At 37.0% G+C, this 27586-nt stretch overlaps 1 protein-coding gene across 2 annotated transcripts; it reads left to right on the forward strand.

Moving 5' to 3' along the window:
* The first annotated feature begins 1237 nt into the window (after nt 1-1237).
* On the forward strand, nt 1238-27581 carry cnstb (consortin, connexin sorting protein b). 2 transcript variants are annotated; one of them, XM_088404038.1, is made up of 11 exons: nt 1238-1436; nt 5010-5374; nt 10465-10574; nt 15371-15401; nt 16707-16793; nt 16861-16969; nt 18588-18658; nt 19987-20204; nt 23022-23163; nt 24390-24458; nt 24567-27581. In XM_088404038.1, exons 2-11 carry the CDS (start codon nt 5251-5253, stop codon nt 24596-24598), a joined length of 993 nt encoding a protein of 330 aa, XP_088260164.1. In that variant the 5' UTR covers nt 1238-1436; nt 5010-5250; the 3' UTR covers nt 24599-27581. The 2 variants fall into 2 exon arrangements, with proteins under 2 accessions (XP_088260164.1, XP_088260163.1); XM_088404037.1 differs by having other exon boundaries at nt 24390-27581.
* The last annotated feature ends 5 nt before the right edge of the window (nt 27582-27586 follow it).

Below are 27586 nucleotides of genomic sequence, written 5' to 3' on the forward strand. Positions count from 1 at the left end.
AACCGAGGACGATGTCCAATCCAGGATCTTTTTTTTTTTAATCATTTTTTGCTTTTAAGTAAAAAAAAAAAAAAAAAAACAATTCTGAAGTTACACACACACACAGATTTACACACTTAAAACACCACTCGACAAGTCAACCTGCCTTCAATTACAGCTCTGGAAGGTACATTATTTGAGAATTGGATACTTATAAGTATCAGGGCATCTGTTTGAATAAGGTAGAAAAAAAGTTGAAAATAAATTTATGGCATGAAAAAAAATTACCTTTTCATTTCTATAAAACACTAGAAACATTATTATACTGACCAAATAGCACAACTTGGTTGTGACAAGGGGAAATTGATGAGTCACATACAATGTAAATATAAAGGATGGTAATGTTTAAAATAGATGATTTATTCTCTTATTTTGGGTGGCATGGCTTAGTGGTAGAGTGGTCGTCTCCCGGCCGAAAGGTTGTGGGTTCAATTCCCCGACCATCAAGACCATGTCTAAGTGTCCTTGAGCAAGACACTGAACCCCCAGTTGCTCCTGATGCTGCGTCATCAGTAGGTAAATGACTAGTTAGTGTAAAGCGCTTTGAGTACCTAAGGTAGAAAAGCGGTATATAAGTGAAAGTCCAAAGTCCATTTATTTAAAGAATTACAATTTAGAAAATATTTGTCATGATTTTTTTTACATTTTTAACTTATCTTTAAAAAGTTACAAAATTAATAAATAACACTGTGATTAAAATATATTTCGTGTGTGATGACTATTAAATATAACTTGATGGCACTATTAAATACGTACATCTAATTATATTTCCTTCATTTAAAAATAGCTACGACAAATTCAGAAAAAAATAATTCCACATGAATTTAAAAATCTACAAAAATTGAATTAATAAAAATATACTTTTAAAAAAAGTGTTTTAAATTACAATTTAGAAAAATATTTGTTATGTTTTTACATTTTTAATTTATATTTAAAAAGTTACAAAAATAATAAATGACACTGTGATAATACTTTTTTTCTTCTTATTTTGGGTGTTTAATGTTTCAGCGCTATTTTGCCATTATGCAACAACAATCATGCATACATGTTTACTCAAGTGTTTCTGATAATCTGACGCGCACTCCACCGGATTAAGTCATCATATGACTCGTCGGGGTCTTTACGTAACCTTTTACACACAGCACGGGTCCACTTTCTGCCAGAAGATGGCAGCATCGACAACATTTACAAATTCAAAACAATTTCATGAAGCGAACACAGGCCTCTGGCAATGAGAAGAGGCTGCAAATTCCCCGGATGGAAGAGTAAACAAGATGTGCTTGATAGATATTGGCGACTGATGTGCACCTGCATCTGAAAACAAGCGAAGACGCTCGAGACGTGTGCTTCCTTTCCGGGTGAAGATGCGCACTCACGCCGCTACACATCATTCAGCGGTGAGTAGCCTACATGATGTCTCATCCTCCCCAGATGTGTCATTAAGTTATATAAGGTACGAAGGGTTTGGGTTTCAGTCGCGAGATTCACGATGTATAATCGAACGATGGAGATAGGAAGACGCCATATCTTTGCGTCTGGATTTGACAAGAATTGCATGAATGGTCCCGTTTGATTGACAATTCAAGCGAGGAAACTATGGAGTGACGAAAATTGATGCGTGTGATTTTAAAAAAGCCCGCCTGACAACCTTCGATTAAAAAGTACCGTATGAAAGAAAATTATTCGACCAACTGAAGGGCTTAATGGATTCAGGTTAGTTAATTTGGGGATTTTGGGTTAAGTTTTATAAGTGACAAAGACCAACGACTGTTTCTGCAACTGCTGTAGAGTGCATGAAGGTAAAACCAGTTTTGATCCATGTGGGCCAACCTGGGCCCAAACTTTCCGGATAAGGGCGTAAAGGTTCCTAATTACTCTATTTTTTTTCCATTTTTTACACTTTTATCCGTATACAATCATAATGTCCTTAAACACATGTAAGATAGGACTGTCAATATTGAATCTTTTTAAAATCCAATGTTGTATAGATTATTCCATCTGAAATTTCAGTAATTGCCCACCACGTGAACATCCCCTTTTAAATGATTTTTAATTATTAAATATTTTTTAATCTAATGTTGAATGTGAGTTGAAGTGAATGGATAATATTTACAACGTTTGAATGATCAAACATAATTTGTAGGTGCTAAAAAGATAATAATCGGCATTAGCATTAGCGCGCTAGAGATGACCAGTGTTTAAATGCATTAAAAAGTGTTGTAAGGCATTGTGAAAGAAATGTAATTACGCTAATGCATTACTTTTTGCTGTAACACGGTAGTAGGCATTACACACAAAAAAATAGTAATATTTTACTTGGTACAAATGACAGTAACACGCATTACAATGCATTATAATATATAACCGCCCCCCCAAACAAACAAAAAAAAAAAACACTCCCTAACCCTTTGAATTCAAATATGAATTGAAACAGTTGATAATATGAATGCAGTTCATATGGTTGCCTTTGCACCAAATGAAATGTTTTATTTGCACGTTTTATTTTACATTTCCAGCGATATAGGCATCATTTACATGTCCAAGGGAGCAATAATATATTTTGGGGGAACATTTTGAGCAAGTAAATTTAATAAAGTTTAGTTTAAGGTCATTCCACCGGATGTGTACTGAGTGTAATGAGCTCCAAATAGAATGCCAAAACCATATCTTAAGAGACAGGAAATTATGACGTTGATGTTGACAAGCTTTTAGTGTGTAAAATGGCAGCGGCTCTTGTGAGTTGTTTCCCATGGGGGAGGCCCTAACAGATGGGTGCAGGTGATTAGCTGGGATGAGGAAAAAGCAAAGGATGCTATGTGGTTATAATGCAGGGAGGCTTTGAAAAGGAGCGTTTTAGTGAATGAAAGGTTTATTTAGATCTTTAAATAGATCCTTGCCAGATGTATTTTCCGTAAAAGGCCATTAATATGAAAGGCAACAAATCTCTTCGTTTTTTCAGTCTGTTGGATAAGGACCATATGTGCAAATTTTAGACTTATTTATTTGACATATAGATGTACAACAGAGTTCTTCAATAGCATATAAATCTAGAAAAGCACCAATTAAAAGACATACTAGTATAGTTAATCTTGAATTGTTCACTGCCATTTCAGTAAAAATAGATTGTCGACATCTAAAGCCATCATGGGAAAGCAAATGACTTAATGGGGACATATTTTTATGAGACGAAACCGTTCACCCAAACTGAATGATTGGAGTGGAAGAAACGGATATGAAGTGTGCTGTATTGAGTTGTCTTTTGTTTGTTTTGCTGTAATGATGTCAGTGACAATTTATCATGATTTATGAGAAACTTATGTACGTACTATACAGTATTGAGACCTAACCTATTCGTTCACTGTCTTGAAAATTAGTTTTTGTCTATATTTTTTGACTCTGAGCTATTTCTCCATGTACAAATTGACCTCGCGTATAAGCTGTCCCCGCTCCTTTTTTACTTAAATTTGAGTGAATTTTGCAAAAATGCTCTGACTTTAGTGGTTGAACATATCATGGCTGTTCAATTATGGTGTGTGTTATTAAATTGACGAAATGACGGTACTGTTAGACGTATTTCTTCATCGTATATTAAATAACATGCTGTTGCGGTTATAGGGGGGCTGAAATGAGACAAGTACAAGGCAGTGTATCGCAAATGCGGAAACTAATGTTGCAACAATAAAACAGTTTGAAGTTTCAATGCTTTTTTTTTCTTTTTTTGACAGCTGAATATGGATTTTCGAAAAGCCTTTAAAGTCATCATCACTATCTGACACGCTAAATAGCTCCTTCCATTTGACTCACGAACGTTTGTTCAAACATCCTTGTTCCTTTTTCACGGGTAGTCATCTATGGACGCGTTCAATATAGCTTTGCTGAAGCTTTCTTTACCCAAGTGACGATTGTGGCGAGATCAGAGCGTGGATCGGTTTCACTTCGCTGTGTTTCTCCCCCCAACCTGGTGGCATCCACTTGTGCCATCCCACTGCTCTCGCATTTTTGTCTTAAACAGACATGTCAAGCCGTCTTTTCTTTCTCATCATGCATAAAGTGTCAAAAGTTATCCATGCAGCCTCGTTGTTGACAACAAAGAGGCAATGAGGCGGCGCTTGACGAAAACACATTTGAAAGTGCAAACGTGCTAAAACCGATGTATACTATATCAAATTAGAGATTTATAAAATAATTTTAAGACTTGCAAATGACATACTATTACATATTTTGCATTCAAATTAATGTTATTTAAACACAAATATGTGGAAAAATTGGTCTGTTTTGAGTTATGCAGAAATAAGTCGACCCCCACAATATGGGGGTTTAAAATGAAGAAAAAAACTTGACTTGCACACAGAGAAACATGGTAAATCCTAGTATGCTCAATCGAGGACATCCTGTTCTCTCCAATGATGCATCATGTCGTTGGGTAAGATGCAATCGACTGTTGTTTTGCTGAGACCAAATTGACACACTAGTGGACACAAATGAATAGGCCGGGTCTCAGGAGGGTAATATCTCACCTTTAAAGATCCCATGTCACTCAAATAATGTTGCTATTGTTTTGTGCATTCAAGAAAAGATAAGTGACTTGATTTAAGTTTGGCATGTTATCTCTTGATGCTATGCAATAGCCAACAATTCTCAAGCATCACAAATTTAAGGTACGACAACGTTACGTCATATTCTCAGTACAAAAGCCTTAGTAATATTCATGTTTGTTTTATTTTAATTGGGGTTATAAAAAGTCACAGATGGAACATGCGCACAACGAGGATGTGTTTTATTTCCAGGAGCCATTCAAGATGGGATTCTGTAGCTCAGTGAGCAGCCATGCTTTCGTTTAGACCCAAAAAAAGAAGCTATTTTAGTCACAAGCAATGTGATGCAAAGATGCAACCTTTTTCTATGCTCATGTTTCCTCTCTTTCCTAAAACACTGTTTTTAAAAATGACAAAATATTTTCTTTCTGACAGCTGGCTGGGAACAATTAAGGGAGTGCTTTCTGCTTCTACCGCCGAGCTCTAAGTAAAGATTAGAGGACTTTGCACATCTCCCCCTGCTTGGCCACTGAGGAACACATCACATGCTTTGTTAGAAGCGACCTGCTGAAGCCTCTTATTTCCTGGAAACGGCTCACTAATAGTTTCTCAGATTCACATCACTCAGAAGCAGAGACAATTACTGAAGAAGCATACTGATTGGTTGGACGTTCACATGAAAGACAAGCTAGCAGAAGTGACTGAGGTGATGGGGAACAAAAACACGGGGCCGCCTAAAGGTCCAGTAGCTACAACTCATCAGGAGAAGGACGATGACATTTGCATCAGCAATGTCAAAGGTACTATACTTAAGTATATATTTATTTTGTTTTGTGATCAACTGTCTGCAAAGTGAGCTATAACACCATTCATCATGGGTGTCAAAATCATATTTATCATAGGACACATTGTATTTATAGTTTCTGTCGGAGGGCTGTTGTGACTGTCAAATTTTAAGTATAATCGTCAAACATTTACAGATTTTGAAACCGGAGGCTGCTAAAAACTGTTCAGAGGTATTGTTAACAAGAAAAAAAACTGTAAATGTTGAAGACAATTTGCAAATTTGATATTTTAGCCGGAAAGTTGAAGTTATAAATAGCATCTTGCAGACCACCTACATTTACATGGTGGGCCAGATCTGGCCCCCGGGCCTTGGGTTTGTCACCTGTGCACTATAACAAGTCCAAATGTTCCAGGAAAACCATGGATTTAATTAAAAGAAAATGACAACAAATGGTTTCAAATGTAACTTTTTCCCTGAATATTTACATATACAAGAAAAATTCTTGTAGAAATAAAGGCCTTTTTTCCCTTTAGCAAGTTATGGGTTTTTGACAACATTTGAATAATTTTGTATAATTAGCATTTTGCGGGCCACCTTAAATGATGTGACGGGCCTGATCTGGCCGCTCGGCTTTGAGTTTGACATCTGTGCCATACACATATTACTTTGCAAAAATGTATGACTGAAAATAACTGTAAGCTCAATAAATGCTTATTGTTTTTAAGAGCATTGGTTTCCACAGAACATTTCCAGTCACCCATTTGGTCTCCATTATTACCTGAAAATCTTCGTTTTTTTAGTTTTGTGCAGGCCAACACATTGGCTATTATTAAAGGGCCTATAAAATGATATTTTATTCTTTCCACAGTGTAATATGTTTACATTTAGCACATTGACGATTTAATTTCTTATTAAATATGGGTTTCATGGTACCGAGATTTCTAACCAGGAAATAAAACGCCTTGTTTACAGACACCACACATGTTACCGTGTACCTTGCCCCCTTCATGTTGCTCAATGCCCACGTGAACCACCCAACAATGCATCTATTCATCATTTTTACTGCTCATCCTCACAAGGCTCGCGGCTGATGACTATTCCAACAGCACAAATACGGGGCCAAAACAGATGTTTTACTGAATTTAAAATGCGTCGTTGGGATACCGCTCACTATCACATGTTCCTCCAATTAAATCAGTCCAAGTGAGAATCCAGTATTTATGACAATAGTTTCGCTCGCGGGTGAATGATTTACTACTGACGTTGATTGTCCAATTGTGTGCTTCCATTACACATTTTGGCCAACTTAGCATTTTCTATAGTAAAACGTTGTAGCGAATAGATGAAACGTTGCTGTTTACTTGGCCGACTCGGTGCAAAATCTCTCCTCAGCTCTAAAACCAAAACGAAAACTAAAAGAAGGGGACAAGGTCGGCATGTATTTTTTCTTGTATAGACAATACGGGGAGGTGTAGGAGTAGTACAAAATGCTCCTGTCTTGCTCCTGCCATAAGCCCACTTCAAGCTGCAACGCGGCTTGTGTGAGAGCGCAACATAAGCAAGTAATGCCTAGGAATGTATCAATGAAGGAAAATAATACTTTACAAAATCAAGTCCAAAAAATTAAAAGCTCCAAATGTTGACTTTTCATGTTAAAGCCCCATCAAAGTGTTAGCGTAATTCCCCAAATATAAGACATTTTTTTCCTAATAATGAAGGCCAAAAGTATGGCTCCTAAAAATGGTATCTTAAATCATAAATTATCTTAATTTATTTTTATTTTTTTTATAACCTTCGAGGAAGGTTGATCTGTCAACCACATAAGCCAAGCATCAACGTCAGGTGTCTCTTAGCAACCAGTGCCTGTTGCAGCTAACAGCTGCTCATGTTAGCTAAGGTTGTTACGGCATTATTTTCAATAAAAGAAGCCAGCAGACTGAACCAACGTCCAAGTGCATCGTTGTTCATGCACAGTAATAGTACTCAAATGTAGAGGATCAAGTAAAAGTTATGTCTCCAGCTGAATCAAATAAGAATGGCAAGGTATAGAGGTGATAAAGCACATGGTTAAAGCACATGGAGAGGTATTCCATTCGAATCGTTTATTAATTATGGTCTTTTGGCATATACACACAATCATAAACTTGGTGAAACACGAATACTGCTCAAGTTCAGGTATTTATGGTAAAATGAACTCGAACTGCTTCGTGAGGAAACGGAAAAACAGCTGCTTGGAGTGTAATCAATTTTGGCTGCTGAGGCGTTCACAGGCTGTTCACAATGAGGGAAATCAGAAACATGCTTAACCCGCAACAAATAATGAATTATGCCAAGCCGCTTCAGTAAACAAATAAATATCCTCGGAATAGGAAGACATGGAACAATGTGCTTAGTTTGTGAAAAAAGAGGGAAAAAAAAGCTCTGTCATACAGCTTGTGCTGTTTCTGCTTTTTGTTTCTCGCCCTAGCAAGAGGGCAATTAGCTTGCTTGCTATCCATAAATTGCGCTACATTCACATGCTCTTTTCATACATGTCTTACATGTCAAAGGATGCCTGAAAAATTTCGACCAGTTATTTGCATACCTGATTATAACACTATAATATAAAAGAAACATGCATTGAATACTTATAAGTGTATATTTTACACATGTTGTCAGTGCTTGTTCATGAAATACCTCTTAGGGACAGCTTTCTGTTTATGAACAACTCAAGGGAAGCATACACAGTGAATAACATCATTCTGGAAAAACCCTGCTGTTTAGAAACATTATCATCATCATCATCACCATCATCACCATCATCACCATCATCACCATCATCACCATCATCCTGCTGCCCCCTCTGAGATTGCACTTAGCAACCAGGGCATTAAGATGAGCAGGATGATAGTAAGCCCCAGAAAAATACACTTGGGTGTTGCCTATATTGTATCAAACAGCTGGAGATAGGAAGCTACAGTACAATGTTATGTAAGCGCTTGTATCATACAACTTTGTTTCATAATATGTCATTGACATAATAAATGGCTGCAAGCGCAACTACGCAAGCAGCCACTGATGTCAACCTGCTAAAGCAAGAGTTTTTGTCAGATTCCATGTCAAGCTCAAGTTTTGTGTTTGTGATGACATCAAAATAAACCCTCATAAACGACATTAGAATTTCAATATATTTTTAAATTTAATGTGGATTGAAATCTATAAATGCATCCATCTTGTGTTATGGAATTTTTGTTCCTGTATATCAGTGCTTCTCAATTATATTTTGCATAGCCCCCTCCAAGGAAAGAGAAAACATTTCATGCCCCCCACTTGCCACGCTGACCATAAATAAGATTATGAAAATTGTAAGCATACCTAAAACTGCATCTTTTTCAACATACTGAAAAAATGATGCTAATCCTTATTTTATCACAACTACACTTCACATGGCAAAAACATTATCATTGTCATGAAAATAAAAAAAAAATACACATTTCACGCCTCCTTATAACAACCCGGATTTCCTCCAAACAGATTGCTGCCAATTATTTAGTCAAAAACAGCATTATACAATAAAATGTCGCTTTCAATATTCTGTCCTAATTAGATGTCCCAATGGCTTCTTTCTAGTTAGACAGACGGCAAACAGCAAATATGTGTAACTCTAATTTAGTTGTAACTGTAATACAGCTCTCACTTATTTTATATTGTAATACTGTAAAGAAAAGAAAATACACCAAACATAACTCAGAAAAGTCTCATATGCAAAAATTATATATCTTACTAAAATGTACACAAATTGCTTGGATTAAATCAATCATATGAGCATACAATGATTTACAAATGATATGCCTTTCAACACAACCCAACACTATATAGCACACTCATGATAAAAACTAACATTAGCTAGCATGTTATCTACAGTCATATGCTGGACCAACAAACGACAAATTTTGGGCATATTAGCATTTAAGACAACATTCCAACAGAGAAAACACAACTCAGACACTCATAGGCCAGATTTCACAAAGAGAAGGAACAACTTGTGCGCACCAACAGCAACTGCTCCATACTGTCCTTCCCCACCACAAAATGCATTACCAACAGCGGCCAGAGGCGGCACCCAAAAACAGACTTTGCAAATGATATGCCTTTCAAAATAATCCAACACTATACAACACGCTGATGGTAAAAACTAACATTAGCTAACATGTTATCTTCAGTCATATGTTGGACCAACAAACAACTAAATTTGCGCATATTAGCATAAATGACAACATTTCAACAGAGAAAACACACTCATAGGCCAGATTTCGCAAAGAGAAGGAACAACTTGTGCGCACCAACAGCAACTGCTCCACACCGTCCTTCCCCACCACAAAATGCGTTAGCAACAGCGGCCAGAGGCGGCGCCAAAAAACAGACTAAGTCAAACAAGGCACAAATCTGTGGTTGAGATAAACTAAAGTCTTCAGTTCCAAAACATCTAAATTCTTTCACAGACCCCTTGCAGTCAAGCCACGGACCCCACTTTGAGAATCACTGCTCTAGAGGAACAGTTTGCACAGAAAAATGAGAAGTCACATGTTACACCTTGGGAACAACTTAAAAATAAAAGCCTACCAAGGCAATCCATGTATTTTTTGTCAAGTTTCATTTTTAAAATTTAAAATGTTTAAATTCTCCACTTTAGTGACAAGCATTAACAAGCAGAGCATTCTCCTGTGTATTCTTCTGGTCCAACAAGCCAAAAAAAAAAAAACCCAAAACAAAACAAGCAAAACAAAACAGTTCTCATGCTGTGTAAAGGCTGCTGTTATGATTTCACAAACTCTCCTTCCGAGATTAGTTCCCATTGGTATACATATATATACGTGTCATAAAGTGCATCATCACTTTGTGACACTTTCCATGAGAGGCCTGTTTGCTCACACACACCTTCATCATGCACACCACACACTCATGACATTGTGGATGTCATCTCTACGTCATCACCAGGTTTATTCTCCCGCAGCTGATAATGCTTCTGAAAGGAAACATGCATGGCTTGACATAATTAATTGGACATGAGAAAGAGCAGGTGAGTCTCATAGGTGTTTTGTTTGTTTTCTGGTATGTTTCCAGGAAGTGTCTCCAGATATGGAGCGTCGAGCCTCAGCCCAGAGCTGCTGGCCTCTCTACAGTCTCTTGGAGAAAATACTGACTACACACTACTGCCACACTCGCTTCACCAGGTGGGTGTTTGTGTGGAAAGAGGACAATATTTTTTTCTTCCTGTAATCCTTTGGGAGCATACAGGATTTTTACTAAATGAAACCATCACCAAACAAGCATCTGGTGACATTGCATACAGCACAATGACGTTTCTGAGGTATGTGGTGGAGCTTGAAGTGTGCGGTGGATTTTACAGTATTGTTGAACGTAACTGATGTGGAACAATCGTTATTGATCTGATACACCACTCCCTTTCTTCATTCGCTCCACCACAACTTTTACACAATAATGTCCTGTATGCTAACTTTACTGACAACGCGCTCTGTCTACTTATACATGTGCAGACACGTCCTGCGTTGAACACTGTCTGGTCTGGAGATTCACTTAGCCAGTTATAACCTTTTCATTTCATACCCTTGATAAAACTCCTTTGCGGTTTTGACGAAGTTTGGGGTCATTATCTTGCTGTATTTGGTCAAATTGTCACATTTTTCTTCAGATTGGTAAGCAAAACACTTCTGTAGGTGACTACTTTGCTGCTGCTGCATGCTGTTTATATGTTATATGTTTAATATGTGATCCCAATCACAGATGTGCTTGTATTTTTGTGATCATGAGTTAATCCTCTTCACCAAACTGTTTGACGTTTGCTATTTACTACTGTACATCAGAGGTTTCTTTTTGAGGACATTAACCACATCCTCTGTTGGTTACTCCTCTACCTCTTTATTTGGTGTTCCATGGTAAACTCAAATCTATATAACTGTAGACATTTGGTGCTATTTATCCATCCATCCATCTATCCATCCATCCATCCATTTTCTAGAATCCCTTATCCTCCTCACGAGGGTTGCAAGCTTGCTGGTGCCTATCCCAGTTGGCTTCGGGCAGTAGGAAGGAGACACCCATAACTGGTTGCCAGCCAATCTCAGGGCACACAGAGACCAACAGCCATTCATGCACCCAATCACACATAAGGACAATTTAACATGTCCAATTCACCTGCCATGCATGTTTTTGGAGTGTGGGAGGAAGTAGGAGAACCCATACGGGCTCAGGGAGAACATGCAAACTCCATACAGGAAGCCCAGAGCCAGGTGGATTTGAACTCAGGTCCCCTTAACTGTGAGGCGGATGTGCTATTCACTCCACCACCAAGCCGCCCTAGGTGCTGTTTAATATTTGAATAATCTGTAAAAGGACACACTTGGGTAACAAAACAGCTTTTGTGCCAATATGATGAAACCAACCCACTCAGCTTTTAGCTGTTAATCACATCCCGGAGTAGTGTCACCCCCCTGACAGAATTTTCATGCATGTGTTATGTGGGGACCTGAATTTTGACAAAAGTCTTCATACTCTACATATTTAAGGTATTACTGGACTACATATATTTACCTACATCTTAAATTATTAAACCTTATACAGTAACTGTACTGTTATCCCTTCCCATCCAATTGGCTGTAGTCTCATGGAAAGCTGTGGTTATATTAGTGGAGCGCTGAAGTCTAAATAACTCATTCAATGCCAGGGAAATTTTCACGTTTTTTTTAGAGTCCAGATATTCAATCTCAGATACTTAAGTATTGATTCAAAACTTAAGTATTTGAGAATTAATGTCCTTAAGATACTTAAGTATTGATTCAAAACTTAAGTATTTGAGAATTAATGTCCTTAATGCACTTAAGTATCTGCTATTTAATGTCCTGGAGTAGATACAACTCCAGGGAGGGAGTAGATTATAACTCCTGCCCTCATTGATCGATGGTCACGCCGGGAACCAATCACGTGTCTTGTATGTGCCCGTCTCTCACTGTTAGATAGATGCAAAGGGAGAGGAGGAAAGAGCCACACTGCACGGAGCGTTGTAAATCTCTTTCCTAGATTCCTTTTGTAATAAATTGGAATTTCAAGTGTAAACTCTGATCGTTATCATGTTTAGTCAGCTACAGGAGTCACTCTAATTAGACTTCCGGACGCCGCTAATATAACTGCGGCTTTCCGTGAAACTACAGCCAAACGATGGGAAGGGATAACAGTACAGTTACTGTATAATGTTCAATAATTTACAATTTAAGTACATATGTGTAAATAGGTGCATTAGTTTAATGTCTGAGGAGTGTCTGCAGCAAGTGGATTTAGAGTTAACTCATCTGTCTGGCATGCATGAAACCTTCACAGTGCATCTCTCCGCTATATATTTTCTTTTTTTTAAAATGAAAACAAAATCCGCTCTTGAGGGCATTATAGGGAAGGCGCGAAGTAGCAAGGGATCACTATAACACTTTTTTTTTTTTCATGCCCACACATCCCCAACATGTTTTAGTTTCGGGTGACTAAAATACTGTATCCCAGCAGGCCTTTGCGGGGCTTTCCAAGGTGTGACAAGAGGCACTAGCCACCTGCTAGCTTGCTAACCGGGGCCCGGTTGCCTGCTTGGCAGACTGTCTCTGCCATCACTTCGTTTAGTATTGTGTAAGTGTGTGAGAAGTGCAGTTTTTAACAGTGATGTTAATTTTAAAGTTCCTAAAATAGTTCTTTTCTTTAGAAAAACATTTTCAGGATTTTACCCTATTTTAAAAACTTTTCAAAGAGTACCTTTTTTCACTTAATACTTTTTTAAATGAATTATAAAAGTTAATGTAGTCTTTTTTTTTTTTTTTTTTACCAGACACACTTAACTATTAATATTACAAAACCTAACATTTCTAATGGTTATAAATTCAGCAATTCAATTTGGGAACATCCCAAATTTTTTTTTAAGAGTAGAATTTTATGGCTTCAAGTAATGGATTACTTTCGTATTTAATTACTTAAAGCCAGGGTTATCAAATTTTATGGAATCAGGGACCCATCATTGGAAAGCAAATTTTCCAAGGACCTGCATGGCAAATGTTTTTCAAGACAAAACAAAAACAAAAACAAAAAAATCATTGAGGCCATTTTGGATGCCCATTGTTGTTTTCAATAAATCCAAATTTGATATATTCCATACATTTTTAAAAAAATGGAATAAAGTCGTTGAATAGATGCTTTTTTGAAGAGTCATGAATACATTCACAATTTAATATAAAATAAAACTAACACATGTATATTTCTTTATTAATTAATATTTTATTAATTATTACAAATTATTTCACGGAGCCCTTGCTGTCAGGCTACAGACCCCTTGGACTTCAATACTTAATTACCTCATTTAGGAACAGTCATTTTAAACCCTCTTTTAACCAAACACTTGAAAACAAAGAGTGGGATTGGATGTTTGGATTTAAAAAAAAAAAAAAGTAAAATACCGGTATGTCTTTGGGATTGAATAAGTAAAGCTTGAATGCATACTATGCTGCAATCCTCTTTTTCATTTGAATCTCTTGAATCTTCTATTTTTTTTTTTTTTTTTAATGGATAACACTTGGGCAACACAGAATGGGCTTGAGAATTTGAGAACGGGATCATTTCTCCTTCTGCCATTATTTATGTTGGATGGTTTGGAGATAATGTATGAGTTTTCAGTCTGTCTCTCACATTGCCTCACTTCAAACTGTAAACACTAGAAGTTCCCTTTCTTGTGAGTTCTATAATATTTTTTGAGTGCATTTAGTGAATAATAGGGTGTTAGGAATCAGTCTTCTTATTTTATTTGTTATTAACAACTGATAAAAGAAAGTATTGCGTGCACAATATGTGTGAGTGACCACTGTGCTGAAAAGTACCGTGTGTTTATTCAGTCTTTTGCATTACGTGTTTATTAAGTCTTATTAAAAGTCTCTGCTGTGACTTTTGGAGAAAATTTGATCAATGTTAACAAGATCAATGTTAACAAGAAAACAAAGGCTAATATTTGACGATTATTTCAACATATCTACTCTGATAACCACTTACAGCAATTGTGTACAAGTTGCAATTGTGTCATTACACATAAATCCACACGATAACCTTGTATCCTTAAATGTAGTTCATGAAATTTGTAGATTAGATCATACTTCAAAACAATTTTACAAGCAATAAGTAAGCAATACAAAGATGTGGTGCAAAGAATTGGGTTAGGGGTTAAAAAAAAATAAAAAATATATATTGCAACATAAATCAAGCATTGTGTTACTACTAATAACACAAACAAATATGACAAAAATAAATGTGCTGCTAAATTCATTAATTGTACCATGCAATGCATTCTGTGAACAAGGATTTTTTTTCTACGATATATTTACTGCTAACTCCTGCTGTTCCGGGGAAATAAGTATCAGGCTGGACCATGATTTGTGAAAATCCACTTATAATGGACATCTATTGAATTGCATTGGAAGGAAATGAATGCTCTTTTATTCATTATAATCATCTTGTATCTTGTTCTTTGGTTGTAAAAACTACACACATCAAAGAAATGAAGACAAAAAACTATCATACACAAAAAAACTGCTTTAACGCATCTCGTTTTTGCTGGATGATCATTGGAATCCGTTTTGCAGCTGTTTTGCAACTGTACCATCTGAAAGTGGAAAAACATGTTTAAAGACCATTTTACATACAGCAAAATAAAACTGAGCATAATTTGTGACATGCATGTTACGCAGTTAGCAGTCGCACGTGACTTTGAGTTGCACAGGTCATCCGCATGCTTCGTCACACCATGCGACCATCATCTCTTTGAGGAAAAGAGTGCATTTCACATCAAATCATCTTGTGGCTGAGCAGCCAAATTTGACAGGATCCACTACTCAGTCACGAGGATTAAAGTTGTTTTTCGAAAAAATGTCTCAAGGGTTAAAACCTTTACAACATTGGTCTTGCTGAACGTTAAACATGTTTGTCGTTGCAGATCGCAGAAGCCTGCTCACTCCAAGAAGACTGTATCCTTTGCTGAGAAAACACATTGGCAATCAGTTTTATTTAATGGAATGAAAAAACAGCAAATAAATTAACTATATGGTTAGGCATTGTGAAGGATGTTGGTTGGCCAAAAGTAGATTCACAAGAGCCTTTTTATTTGACCATTTATGACTTAAACATCTAATTAGCAAGTAACCCCCACAATCCTTTATTGACTTCATTTTGGGTGAATTTGACAAGAAGACACAATTTGGAAAAGAGGATCCGCTTCCTCTACAGACGCTTCAACCGCACTGGCAAACAACGCTAATGGGTTCAACCGAGTCAAGTTTTTTTTTAAGTTAGTCTACCCCTAACTTTAGTGGTTACATAGATCATGGCTGTCCATGTGTGTGTTCTTAAAATGATGAAATGATGCTACTTTTAGACACGTTTCTACATCATATATCGAATAACATACTATTGCGGTTATGGGGGGAGGCTGTGGGGCGGAAACAAGACAAGTGCAAGGCAGAGTGCATGCACGCTGAAACTAATGTTGCTGCAATAAAATTTGAAGTTTCGATGCGCAATTGTTTTGACACAGCTGAATATTGAAGGCTGTAGAAAAGCCCCAAAAGTCGCCAAATAGCTCCTCCTATTTATCTCCCTGATATTCTCTTCCTTCGGGTAGTCATCTTGAGACCCGTCCAATGTCTGTTTGCAATGGAGGTCTTCGGAGATGATTTGATGATCATCTTACTTGGGATGTTCTTTACCCAAGTGATGACTATTATGAGATGGAAGATGGCATGGAAGGTTTGTCCTTCGCTGCTGAATTTGTACTAATTGTTTCTGACGATTCTTGCCCATATGCTGAGTCTTCACTCATAAACTTGAGTTTCTACAAGTGCACATGTAAGGAAATGTGCAGTTTTGTTTTTCAGGCACATAGAACAATTTCCTGCATAATGCAGCTTTAAATGAAGTTTGACAGATGAGTTTTCACTTATTCACTGCCATCGCCAAGTGCACATGTCAAAGATCCAATGTAACTGGGCTGCCAGTGAATTGGTTAAATATGGGAAACCCCTTTTTTTGTTTATGTTCTTTAAACTGTGGAAAATTTCCTTCGAGCTATGCCCCAATATACAAAACAAAGTTCATAAAGCCATGCTCGGATGAATACATTCCACATCAAAACAATTCCAAGTCTGCTCATCTGTCTGTGGGCGTTTCCCCATACTTACATAGCTCAGACGTTTGATGCGTCTGTTAATGCTTTAAGTCTGCCAAGAGGCGAATCCTTGAATGGGTTGAATGTCTTTAACTGCTGACGTCACCAGTCCAGTTGGCCATCCAGCTTCTCCAGCTAGAGAAGCTCTACCATGAACGTGTGCTCTTCAACCTCACTGTCCTGCAGGAGAAGTGGGGTAAGGTCCGCACTGCTTTCTAATTCGATCCTTTGTGACGCTACAGATTTTTTTTCTGTTCCTACAGAGAGCCGCTGCAAAAAGGAAGACGCTGAACACTGTTTGCCTGCTGAAACAGACACCATCGGCCAGAAACACATTGAGACCTTGAGGCACATCTGTGGGACACACCTCAGGTGAGTCATTACAGCCTGGAGACATACCGGAACATCCACGCTTAGGGTCTTGTGTTCTGCTGTTAAATAGGAAATGCAGGCATGCAGTGGTTGGCTATTTGTAAATGTACCTCTGTCTACATATTTTAGTAGACAGTTATTAGCTGAAAATATTTTCTCAAATGTTTTCACACCATAAAATCAGGTTCAAAATAGGATTTTTAAGGAGGCTAGATGCTCAATCCCAAGTGCTTGCTTGTATTTTTTTCAACTTTTTGGACAAAGGCAAGCCTAAAATGACTGGTACCTAATCAAGTACTGAAGTAATCAACTGCTTTAGTTAGGTCCTAAAGTAATGAATTACTACAGTTACTAGAGTAATAGAGTTCTTTAGGTACTTTAGTAACTAAAGTAATCAATTACTCTGGGTCACTTTGGCACCTAAGTTGATTACTCTAGTACATTAAGTATGATTAGTTTAGTGCTTTATTTTCTATATTTTCTATATACTGAGTATAAGACGCACCAACACTTTGGCAACAATGTAAAAACGATAGCAAAACAGAAGCAAACTCATCTTTAGTAAACTCGTCATATTTTTTTGTTTATTTTTGTAAGTTATGCGCATTAAGTTAAGCATGTTTGAGATTTCCCACATTGTGAGTGGTCAGTGAATGCTTGGCCAGAAATGCACTTGAAGCAGTTGTTTTTCCCTTTCCTCACGATGCGGTTTGATTTCATTTTACCATGAATAATTGTTCAGTTCGGTTGAACAGTAAAGACCGCAGTTAAATAGAAATGGAATATCTTTCCTTGTTCTAAGTGAAGTTTTAATTAAATCATCTGGAGACTTAACTTTCAGTTTTAGTAATATTCCTGTGTGCATAAAGGATGGACTTGGACGGTGGTTCAGTCTGCTCGCTTGTTTTATTGAAAATAATGCTGTAACAACCTCAGCTAACACGAGCTACTTGTTAACAGCCAACTGACGTCCGCCCACAAGCTCGTTCCGTTACGGTAATTATTGTAAGTAAGAATACAGTTGATATAAAAATGCACATCTGTGCGTCAAAACTCTGCTTATGTAGATAGATCAATCTTCTACGAATGGTGTTGATTAAAAAAATTTAAAAAATTCAGAAGTTACCATTTATAGGACGCTCCTGTAGTTTTGGCCTTCATTTTTGGGAATATCAAACTGTCTTTGTACTTGATGTATAAAGATTGCAAAGGACAGTTGTAGATGCCTTACTCAAGCACAGGTCACCCAGGCGAAAATATTTCCAGATACCCATTACTAGTAGATGATACAGTATTTTGCAGTGTATAAATATCTAACACGTTGTAGCCTTCCAGCAAACTTGCATATAATCTGTTTGCTAAAAAACAACAAAAAGGAAAGATTCAGTGACGGGCACATGAGAATTATGAACAAAATTTAAGATCTGACAAATCCTAACAAATACCACAGACCTGTCTGCCAGACACTGTTGTGTACAGTGACACTGATTGCGACTCTAGCCCATAGCCTTTGGGTACAGGTGGATTTCTTCATGTTCATATGACCTCATGTTGATTAACCTGGTCTTTTTCATGCCTATCTTAAATGGTTTTTGCTCATCGTTGTCTGCGAATTCAGACCATCCCTTGGAGAAGAGATAACAGACATAGCAAGACAAACCAAGAAAGAGGTGTCCCATCAGGGAAAAGGTAAATTCAATTACTCTAATTCCCCAAATATAGGATGCACATGTGTATAGTATGCCCCCTAATTATAGGGTCAAATTCTGTTTTTTTCTTTGTTACTGGCAAAAACTGACAATGTAAAATCTATAGCCAAACAGAATAGATCTCCTTTTTGTAAATTCTTCATGCTCTCATATGCGTAAGATATATCTTTTTATGTTTGTTAAATTTGTTTCAATGAACACCTCACCAGTGTAAAGTTGAGTGCTTTACCTTTACCTTGCAACGCAGCTCAAGTTCGTATTGCCATAATTACCCAAAGTTGTGCACTATCTGTGTTCCACCAAGTTTATGATTGTGTGTATATGCCAAAAGAGCACAACTAATAAATGCGTCAAAAATACCTTTCCGTGTTCGCCAACTGCTGCACAGAGCTCTAGACTGAATCAGCTGGAGAGATCATAACCTTTCAGTTTTAGTAATATAGTATTCATGTATTCATGTTTTGTTTTTTTAACAACTGTCAGACATGCAGCAGATATAAGCGTGTCATTTAATAATCAGGGCTGTAAGAAAACTGAAGTATTAGCTAAGGACTTGCTTAACCGAGTACATATCCATGTGGTGGAACGCCTCTTTGATAATATGCATGAAGTGTCCTTTTTCTAAGGGATCGTGTATTTAAAAAAAAAAAAAAAAAAAAAAAAAAAATATATATATATATATATATATATATATATATATATATATATATATATATATATATATATATATATATATATATATATATATATATATATACATATATATATATATATACTGTCTATAGTTAAATAAATATTCCTGTAATTTAAAAATAAATAGCAATGTCTCTACTATAATTTGTGTAAGTTTTGTTTGTATTGAATTAATTGTTTTTATGCATTTATTCAGCAGCTATTTATTGAATGTTCTCTTGGGTACGAATACAATTTATTACAACACAATGCATTTATTTTATTTTTATTTATTTATTTATTAATTTATTTTAAGCTGTGTCACATTTCACAACTGTTTAAATCTTGACTGTGAGTGTGTAATGTTTGCCTGATTAAAAAAATTATAGAGGGCTTGACCACAAAAGTAGGTCCAATCTTGTTCCAGTCTTTTGCCATGCTCGTTGTATTTTGATTGAAAGGTATCTATTCACCAAACAAAATTTGCTTCATCTTACAATATGAAGTGCTCATCAAAAAATAAGAGCTGAATTTGAATACAGAACACTTTTATATACGTTTATAAAAGCTGCCCTTACAGTGGATCTCATTCAACTTTGTAAGTGTAGCTGTAACGTGTGTAATGTGTTTTGACAGCGTGCAACCCTGAAGCAACACACGAAGATGACGAAGAAACAGGAAGAATGAAGCCCAAATCAGGTCATCCTAGGAGTCCTAAACATGGACGATACGAAGAGGCGTATGAAGAATCAAAGGAAGTGGAAGAGGAAGAGGAAGATGCAAAGGTGGAGTGGCCAACAGGAGTGGCACAAGCGTCAGAAATAGACTTGGCCAAACTTTGCCATGTAGACGGGGTAGGAAAAATCTCACCTATCCACTTCCTCTTCCCTTTCATGTTCTTTACTCATGTGTGGAATTCAGTGTCATTTTTACAAACCGAATAATAGCCCGTAACTATTAGGTGCTGGGATACTCCCTTAGTGATATCATCCCCGATTTCTCTAGTGAGCTAGGGCCAAGACATCATGTCTTGTCTGCTAGGCAGGGAGGAAATCAGCTGTTTCTAATGAGCGCTTCAGGCCAAACTTAGTTGTGGTTACGTAACCCAGTGGAATTTTGACTGGCTTGAGCTGGGTGGCCATACTGAATTACAATTGAACAATGGCATTTTTACACACTGAATTGAATGTCTTAACGCGTCTGTCATTTTATTGTGGACCCTGACAATAGGCAAAAGGCAGGTTATGCATGGGACTCCTTGCCAGACAATCTAGGGCAAAAATACATTTCAATCAGTTGTGTTGTTGTGGAGGAAGAAATCTGGAAAACATGCATGAAACCGGCCCTTGAGGACCGAGTTTTTGATACCCCTAGCATACAGCCTGTCTATAAGTCAGTTGGTAAAAAAATATTTTGGTCGTACAGTCTAGTAAAAACCTATGTAAAATAAAATAGTACAATAAATAGAATAAATAATAATGATAATAATACAAGTTGACTCTCTCAAACGTATGTTTTTTAGGTGACAGTGATATATATAATAATAATAATAATAATAATAATTAATATTATTATAATACTATGCTAAATTCCAGATTCTGTTATAAAAGCAATTGTGATTCTGGCATGATTGATTTATTCGTATTCTTGGCTAAGATATGGTGTTGAGTTGCTTGCTTGCTTGGAGTGTTACTCATACAACGGCATCCGTCCAGCCATTTTCTAGAGCCGCTTCTACTCAAGGGCTTGCTAGTGCCTATCCCAGCTGACTTCACACATTAGGCGCTGGACACCCTCAACTGGTTACCTGCCTATTGAAAAACTAATTAAAAAAACTAAACTAATTAAAAAACTCAATAGCTGAGCCGCTTGTAAGTCAAGTCACCACCACATTTAAAAAATTCCTCAGTTGAACTTCCTATGGAAAATGTCCACTCCTTTGCAACCCTTTTTTTTTTTCTGGTCTGACATTCGTCAGAGCCCCGCCCTCTTTACATCATCCTCCGTAGGTTGTTTCGTCGGTGTATTTTTACCCAGCATTCCAACACCAATAGAGAGAGACAAGTGAAAAGTTGCACAAGCTTATGAAGGTAAAGGCTTTCAACATCCCATAATAGGAATGAAGACTCAGGCATCGAAAGATGTCTCTTGTCTCTTGCACACAGAGACGGACAACCATTCATGCACCCAATCACACATAGGAACAATTTTTAGAATGTCCAATACACCTGCCATGCAAGGTTTTTTTTTTTTTTTTTTGAGTGTGGGAGGAAGCCAGAGTGTCTGGAGAAAACCCACACGGGCTCGGGGAGAACATGCAAACTTCACACAGGAAGGTCAGAACAAGATGGCTTTGAACTCGCGTCCCTGAACTGTGAGGCGGATGTGGAAGCGTCAGACATTAAGGCTTTATTTAAAGGCTGTAAAAAGTTTGCTTTAAATCTGTATTTCTAGACTCAGCAAAATATGACATTATTACTGCATGTGTGTGCCTGATGGCCTTTATTACAGAATGTCTATTTTTAGACATGAACATTATTGCTCCTGGATTAGGTGAATTCTCTTCTGACAGGACTAAGAATATGCACAATGACATGGAAATGAATTTCTCAATTTCTGCATAAAATCACCACCCAAATGTGGTAAAATGTTTTCAAAATCAAAACAATGAAAAAAAAACAAGTGTCTGCTTCCACTAAAACACCCAGAGATTTACAGGTTTTTATATTTTTAATAATCATAATATGCAAGACATGTCAGAAGGGGGAGGAACAAGGAACTCAATCATCACTCTTAATTGTTGGTTGCACTCCCATTCTCAATTATATTTTGCCAACCACCCCCAGGAAAAAAAAAATGTTTCACCCTCCAACTCGATGTGCTGACTATAAATAAAATTATTATCGATAAAGATTTTATGAGTATAACTAAATCTGTATCCTTTTTAACATTAACAAAATGAAAAAGCAACATAAATCAAATTTAACAACTGTAAATGATTTTTAACAGCATTCATATGGGTTACAGCTTAGTCTAAAACAGTGCTCAAATATATTTTGATACCCCTAGCATACAACCTGTCTATAAGTCAGGTGGGAAAACCCCCCCACTTGATATGTTGACTATGAATAATATCTATAAAATGTATAAGTATACCTAAACCTGTATCCTTTTTAACATTAACAAAAGAAAAAAGCAATATAAATCAAGTAAAACAAAAAAAAAATAACCAAGTGCATCAAAGTGCCTGAAACAACACCACTGTTAGACAATATTAGTTACTACATCTCACCATGCATTTTATTTTAGATTTTCAGACCACACTAGGATTTTGACGTGTCCTTTATTTCTTTAAATTGCATTATGGTATGAATATATTTTTCTTGTATCTACCAATAACTACTCCAGACATGGGATAGACTTGTAATGAGACATGGTAAGCACAGGGCTCTTATCAAAGGGTTGTGAAATATGTCAGAAGATATATAAATAAATGACATAGTTTTAGACTATGCAGCGTATGCTGCAAGCTGAGGCTGATTATTTCTGCATGGTGAACACGAGCTTTTTGTTGTTGCATGTCAAAGCTCTGAAAGTCACTATTACTGCCCCCTAAAGGGTACAATTCTGTAACTACAAATATAATGCACACACTTGTGTTTTATATTCAGAGTCAATCACCTGATGGTCTGGTCTCCATTCTGAAGAGGAGGAGAGAATCCCTTGATGGACTGCCACCTCCCAGCAATATGGACAAAATGAGCTCCAAACGCAAAGTCCGCTTCCGTGAGCCAGTAGATGGCATCGAACCAGGTCTGAACTGTACCAATTTAAATGAAAGAGCAGACCTTTTTTTCTACTGCACCCTCAAAGATTGAAACTAATGGGGGTCGACCTTCAATTTGAAACGGTTTTAATCGTTTTCATGGTCAAAGAATATTTTAAGTAACATTTTAATGTTATAAACAACATAGTTCCCAACCGTCGGTCTGTGGCCTGGTACCAATTCATGGATCAACTGGTAGCAGGCCACATGGGCGGCACCCAAAATAATGATGTTTTGGAATTGATGTAGTCTATCCTTTAACAGTTGCAGCTCTGTGCTTTATTTGTGCTTATTTTGTCTTGTGTTTATTGGTGCCCCCTCTGGCCGTTGTTGATATGACATTTTGTAGTGAGGAAGGAAAGTGTGACGTCAGTCACATGACACACATGTTATTTTGTGTCTGTGAAATCTGGCCCACGAGTATCTGTAAATTGTACTTTCTTTGTAAGAGTTTTGTCATTAATGACAGTGGTCCCCAACTACCGGTCCGCGGACCGGTACCAACTGGTACCAGGCCGCGTGGGCTGCATCCAAAATAATGTTTTGGAGATGATTTAGTGTAACAGTGTATATGTTTGTGCTTGATCTTTTTTTTTTTTTGGCGCCACCTCTAGCCGCTGTTGATATTACATACATAGTGAGAAGTATGATGTGGTTTTTTTAAAGCAGCCAGCACCCCCCCCCCCCCCCCCCCCCCCCCCCCCTTAGATCTAAGGCGTTGACCGGCCCGTGGTGATAAAATGGTTGGGGACCACTGATTTGTATGTCCAAAACGAATTTGTTTGTTGATCCAGCAACTTGTGACTCTGGATAACATGCTAGCTAATGTTAGTTCTCATCCTCAGCATAGTACATAATGCTGGCTTGTATGAGTGTAGCTCATTAGCGTTTTCTTTTGTGCCGGGTATTTCCCTTCAATATATGTCAGCATATGCAAAGGTTTAGCATCGAAAAGTATTCATTTGCATCTAATTAACGTTTAGTATTGAAATAGATAGCATTTGTAATTCAGTTATAATTGATTTAATAATCATCATCGATCCGCATTAAAAATCTCAAGCGTTGACTGGTCCGTGATGATTAAAAAGGTTGGGGACCCCTGAACTACAATGCAAGTGTAAAAATAAGTTAGCCACACAATATATACAAGGTAATGTACAGTATGTGTGCACAGTTGCCTGCTTTACATTTTCATCACATGTGTCCAATGCAGACGAAGTCGGCGGAGACTCCTGCTTAATCCTGCTCCTGCTGTGTCTGGTTACCATGGTGATCAGCGTAGGTGGGACCGCGCTCTACTGCGCCTTGGTGGACAAGTCCTCTAACATTTGCTCCGACTTCACTCTCAACGTCGACTTCTACATGACTAACATGCAGTATTTTTTCCAAGGACTCAGACGCTGGCTGCCTCACTGGACATAAGAGCCATCATGTCAAGTCAAAAACAGTTTGGGGCTCCAAGTCACAGACAAACTTTTTTGAGCTCATAATGACTTGGAAATTTGGGTTCCAATATCAGCTGAACAGCAAGATGTCAAGTGCTTGAAGAGCGTAGTTGACTTGCCTGTGCGAATCGTTAATCCTAGACAAAATCTTCACCTCAGAGGGGTTCTTGCAACTTTGACTCGTATCCATATCTAACACTTGTTTCCTTCATTTGTATCAGTTTGTTGCATTTCTAGTCTTTTGTTCCAATTACTTTGACTGTTGCTATTATGATTGCATCTGTTGGTACAATGAGGAAGTTGTTGTGTTTAGGATTGCATGTTTTTGTGTTTTTTGAGAATAATGGGTCCAAATTTGTATTGTTCTGTTTTTATTCTCAGACAGGGCTGCATCAGACACATTAAACAGGTTCCAATTTTTTTTTAACCCTTTCACAACTAATTTTTTTTAATTCCAAAAATAACACTTATGGCACATATTACTTGTTTATAGGTCTAGAATACTTGGGAAATTAAAAAAAAAAAAAAATCCCACTTTTTTTGCCCCATCGATATTTTATCACCAAATGCCTACAATACATAGTAATCTGTAATCAATAGTAACATATATAGCACACATCAATATATGTCCTCAGTACTAGATGGTTAATTCACAAGAAATTGTACAACACAAGCTGCCTTGTTGACAGTGGGCCCAGCACTGGCTTGTTATGTCTGGAAAAGTTGCTAAATCCCAGTAAAATCTGTAGCTAGGTGTGTGATGAACTTGCTGGGATGCCATTTCATCTTATTCTTATACCCTCTGGGATGCATTGTCCTAACGAGAGTAAAGGGTTAAAGGGTATCCAATAATGTTATGCAACCTCACTAATCTCAACATGGCATACTGATTAATCATTTTTTATATGCAGAAAATTATAATACTGTAGCTTGGCTCGATTAATCACTAATCACGGATCTGTCTTGTCTTATTGCGGTTGTATGTTTTCGAGCGGTGATTGGTCAATACCTGACCCTTGGCTAACTATTGTCATTTTCTTTCAACGTATGGCAATATGATCTCTGAGACAAATAAAATCAGTTGAATTTTGCTATCAACTCCACAAAGTAAAAACTACCATATTTAGACCAGTGGGGTCACATGAAACATATCCCGCTTTGGCCCAGACAATGCACTCAACATGACAAATATATGGAAAGGCCACAATGTTTTATTGAGTGTACTAGGACTTATTTGGGAAGCTTGAATGAGTCAAAAGAGAATATAGACTTAAAAAGATGTCCACTATAGAAGACATAATTTAATAGGCTGGGTCTCAGGAGGATAATGTGAACATTAACAATATGAATTATTTTTGTTAATTTTCCTCATAACAAACAAGGTCAACTTACCCTGAAAGGTTGCTGACAATTATTTAGTCAAAAATAGCATTATTAAATGTAGCTTTAACTTTGCTGGCTTCATCGCCTCGTTAGCAAGCAATTGTAGACCCAAAACGCATTTTGACATGAAAAATTATTGTATTTATGTCAGTTGTACAGCTATCACTTCTTTATATTGTAAAACTGAAAAAAAAAAAAAATACACCAAACATAACTCAGGTAAGTCCCATATGCAAAAATTATATATCTTACTAAAATGTACACAAATCGCGTAGATTAAATCAATCATAAAACAATAACAGATTCAAACGAGTTTGAATATTAATGCAAAACATTTGCATATAGTAACATTTACCAAAAGGAAATACCTAGCACAAACGAAAATGCTTACAAGGTAAACACATACAGTACAAGGCAACACTATTTCCCATGCTGAAGATAAAAACTAACATTAGCTAGCATGTTATTTACGGTCACAAGTTGGACCAACAAACGACTAATTTTGGGCATATTAGCATAAATGACAACTTTCCAATGAGGAAAAATCAGTTCCAAAACACACAAATTATTTCACGGACCCCCTGCAGTCAAGACAAGGACCCCGGGGGGTTACGCAGACCCCACTTTGAGAGCCACTCCTCGAAATCATGTATCTCACAGTCTACATGAGCCCACTTTGGGCTGTCAAGTCTGAAGTCATTGGCAGGTGAGGACAACGGTATCGAAAATACAGTACATGCCTCGATAGTTGAAAGTCACAAGCATGTACTTCAAATGCACATTCACCTTTGTCACTGCATACAATACAATGAAATTTGACAAGTCAGCACACATCTGTATGGGATAATATACATCGTTAACCATAAAATACTAAAACTCGTCAATGTGTAACATGCAATATTTGACAACCACTTCCTACTCAGGAACAGTACTTTTGTTGCATTTTGTTTGTAAACTACAGTGCACAATGTTTTCAACTTTTCCCTTGAAATTCATATTATTCATGTGTTTGGGTTAATCAGTGCATCTAGTTTACACCATAATACCAAAGGAGAGGTGCAAATGTAGTTGCAAAGCTGTTGAAATGCACAAATTCCTTTTTTGTCTAGACATGTAAAATACATAGTTTCGTTTCCCTGCACACCATATTTGATTGCAATGGGTAAAGTTGTTATTTTTTGTTTGTTTGTTTGTTTTGTTTGTTTGTTTTTTACCAAACATGCTGACAATATGTTGCCAGTTGTGGCTAAAAGCATTTCCCCACTGTTACCACATTGATTTCCACATGAAAAAGAAAAACAAAGCGTGTTTGGTTTCCAACAGTTGAGTAGTAAATGTTTTATTTCTATTGCCGCTATGTATAATGGTCACCAATGAGTGTGCTATTATGCAATCACCCTTTTGTTCATTTAATACTGTATGTCCATAAGGAAGTATGACAGTTATCACAGGTATAGATGTAGTTAATATGAATACCTTTTTTTATGATGAAGTTGGCTGCATGGATAAATGCAGTTATTATGTCTGTTTGTTTATAGTTCTGTACCTATTTGTGATTAAAGGAGATATAGAAAATGGACTT

This window comes from Hippichthys cyanospilos, chromosome 20 (genome assembly GCF_059441005.1).
Source record: "Hippichthys cyanospilos isolate Australia breed blue-spotted pipefish chromosome 20, RoL_Hcya_1.0, whole genome shotgun sequence".
NCBI lineage: Eukaryota > Metazoa > Chordata > Actinopteri > Syngnathiformes > Syngnathidae > Hippichthys > Hippichthys cyanospilos.

What these genes read in the sequence shown, in the direction of transcription:
- cnstb (XM_088404037.1), top strand. Translation starts at nt 5,251, where the DNA reads ATGAAAGACAAGCTAGCAGAAGTGACTGAGGTGATGGGGAACAAAAAC. An exon ending in GGTGTCCCATCAGGGAAAAG is followed by an intron (nt 18,659 to 19,986) that starts GTAAATTCAATT and finishes GTGTTTTGACAG; the next exon opens with CGTGCAACCCTGAAGCAACA. An exon ending in AACTTTGCCATGTAGACGGG is followed by an intron (nt 20,205 to 23,021) that starts GTAGGAAAAATC and finishes TTTTATATTCAG; the next exon opens with AGTCAATCACCTGATGGTCT.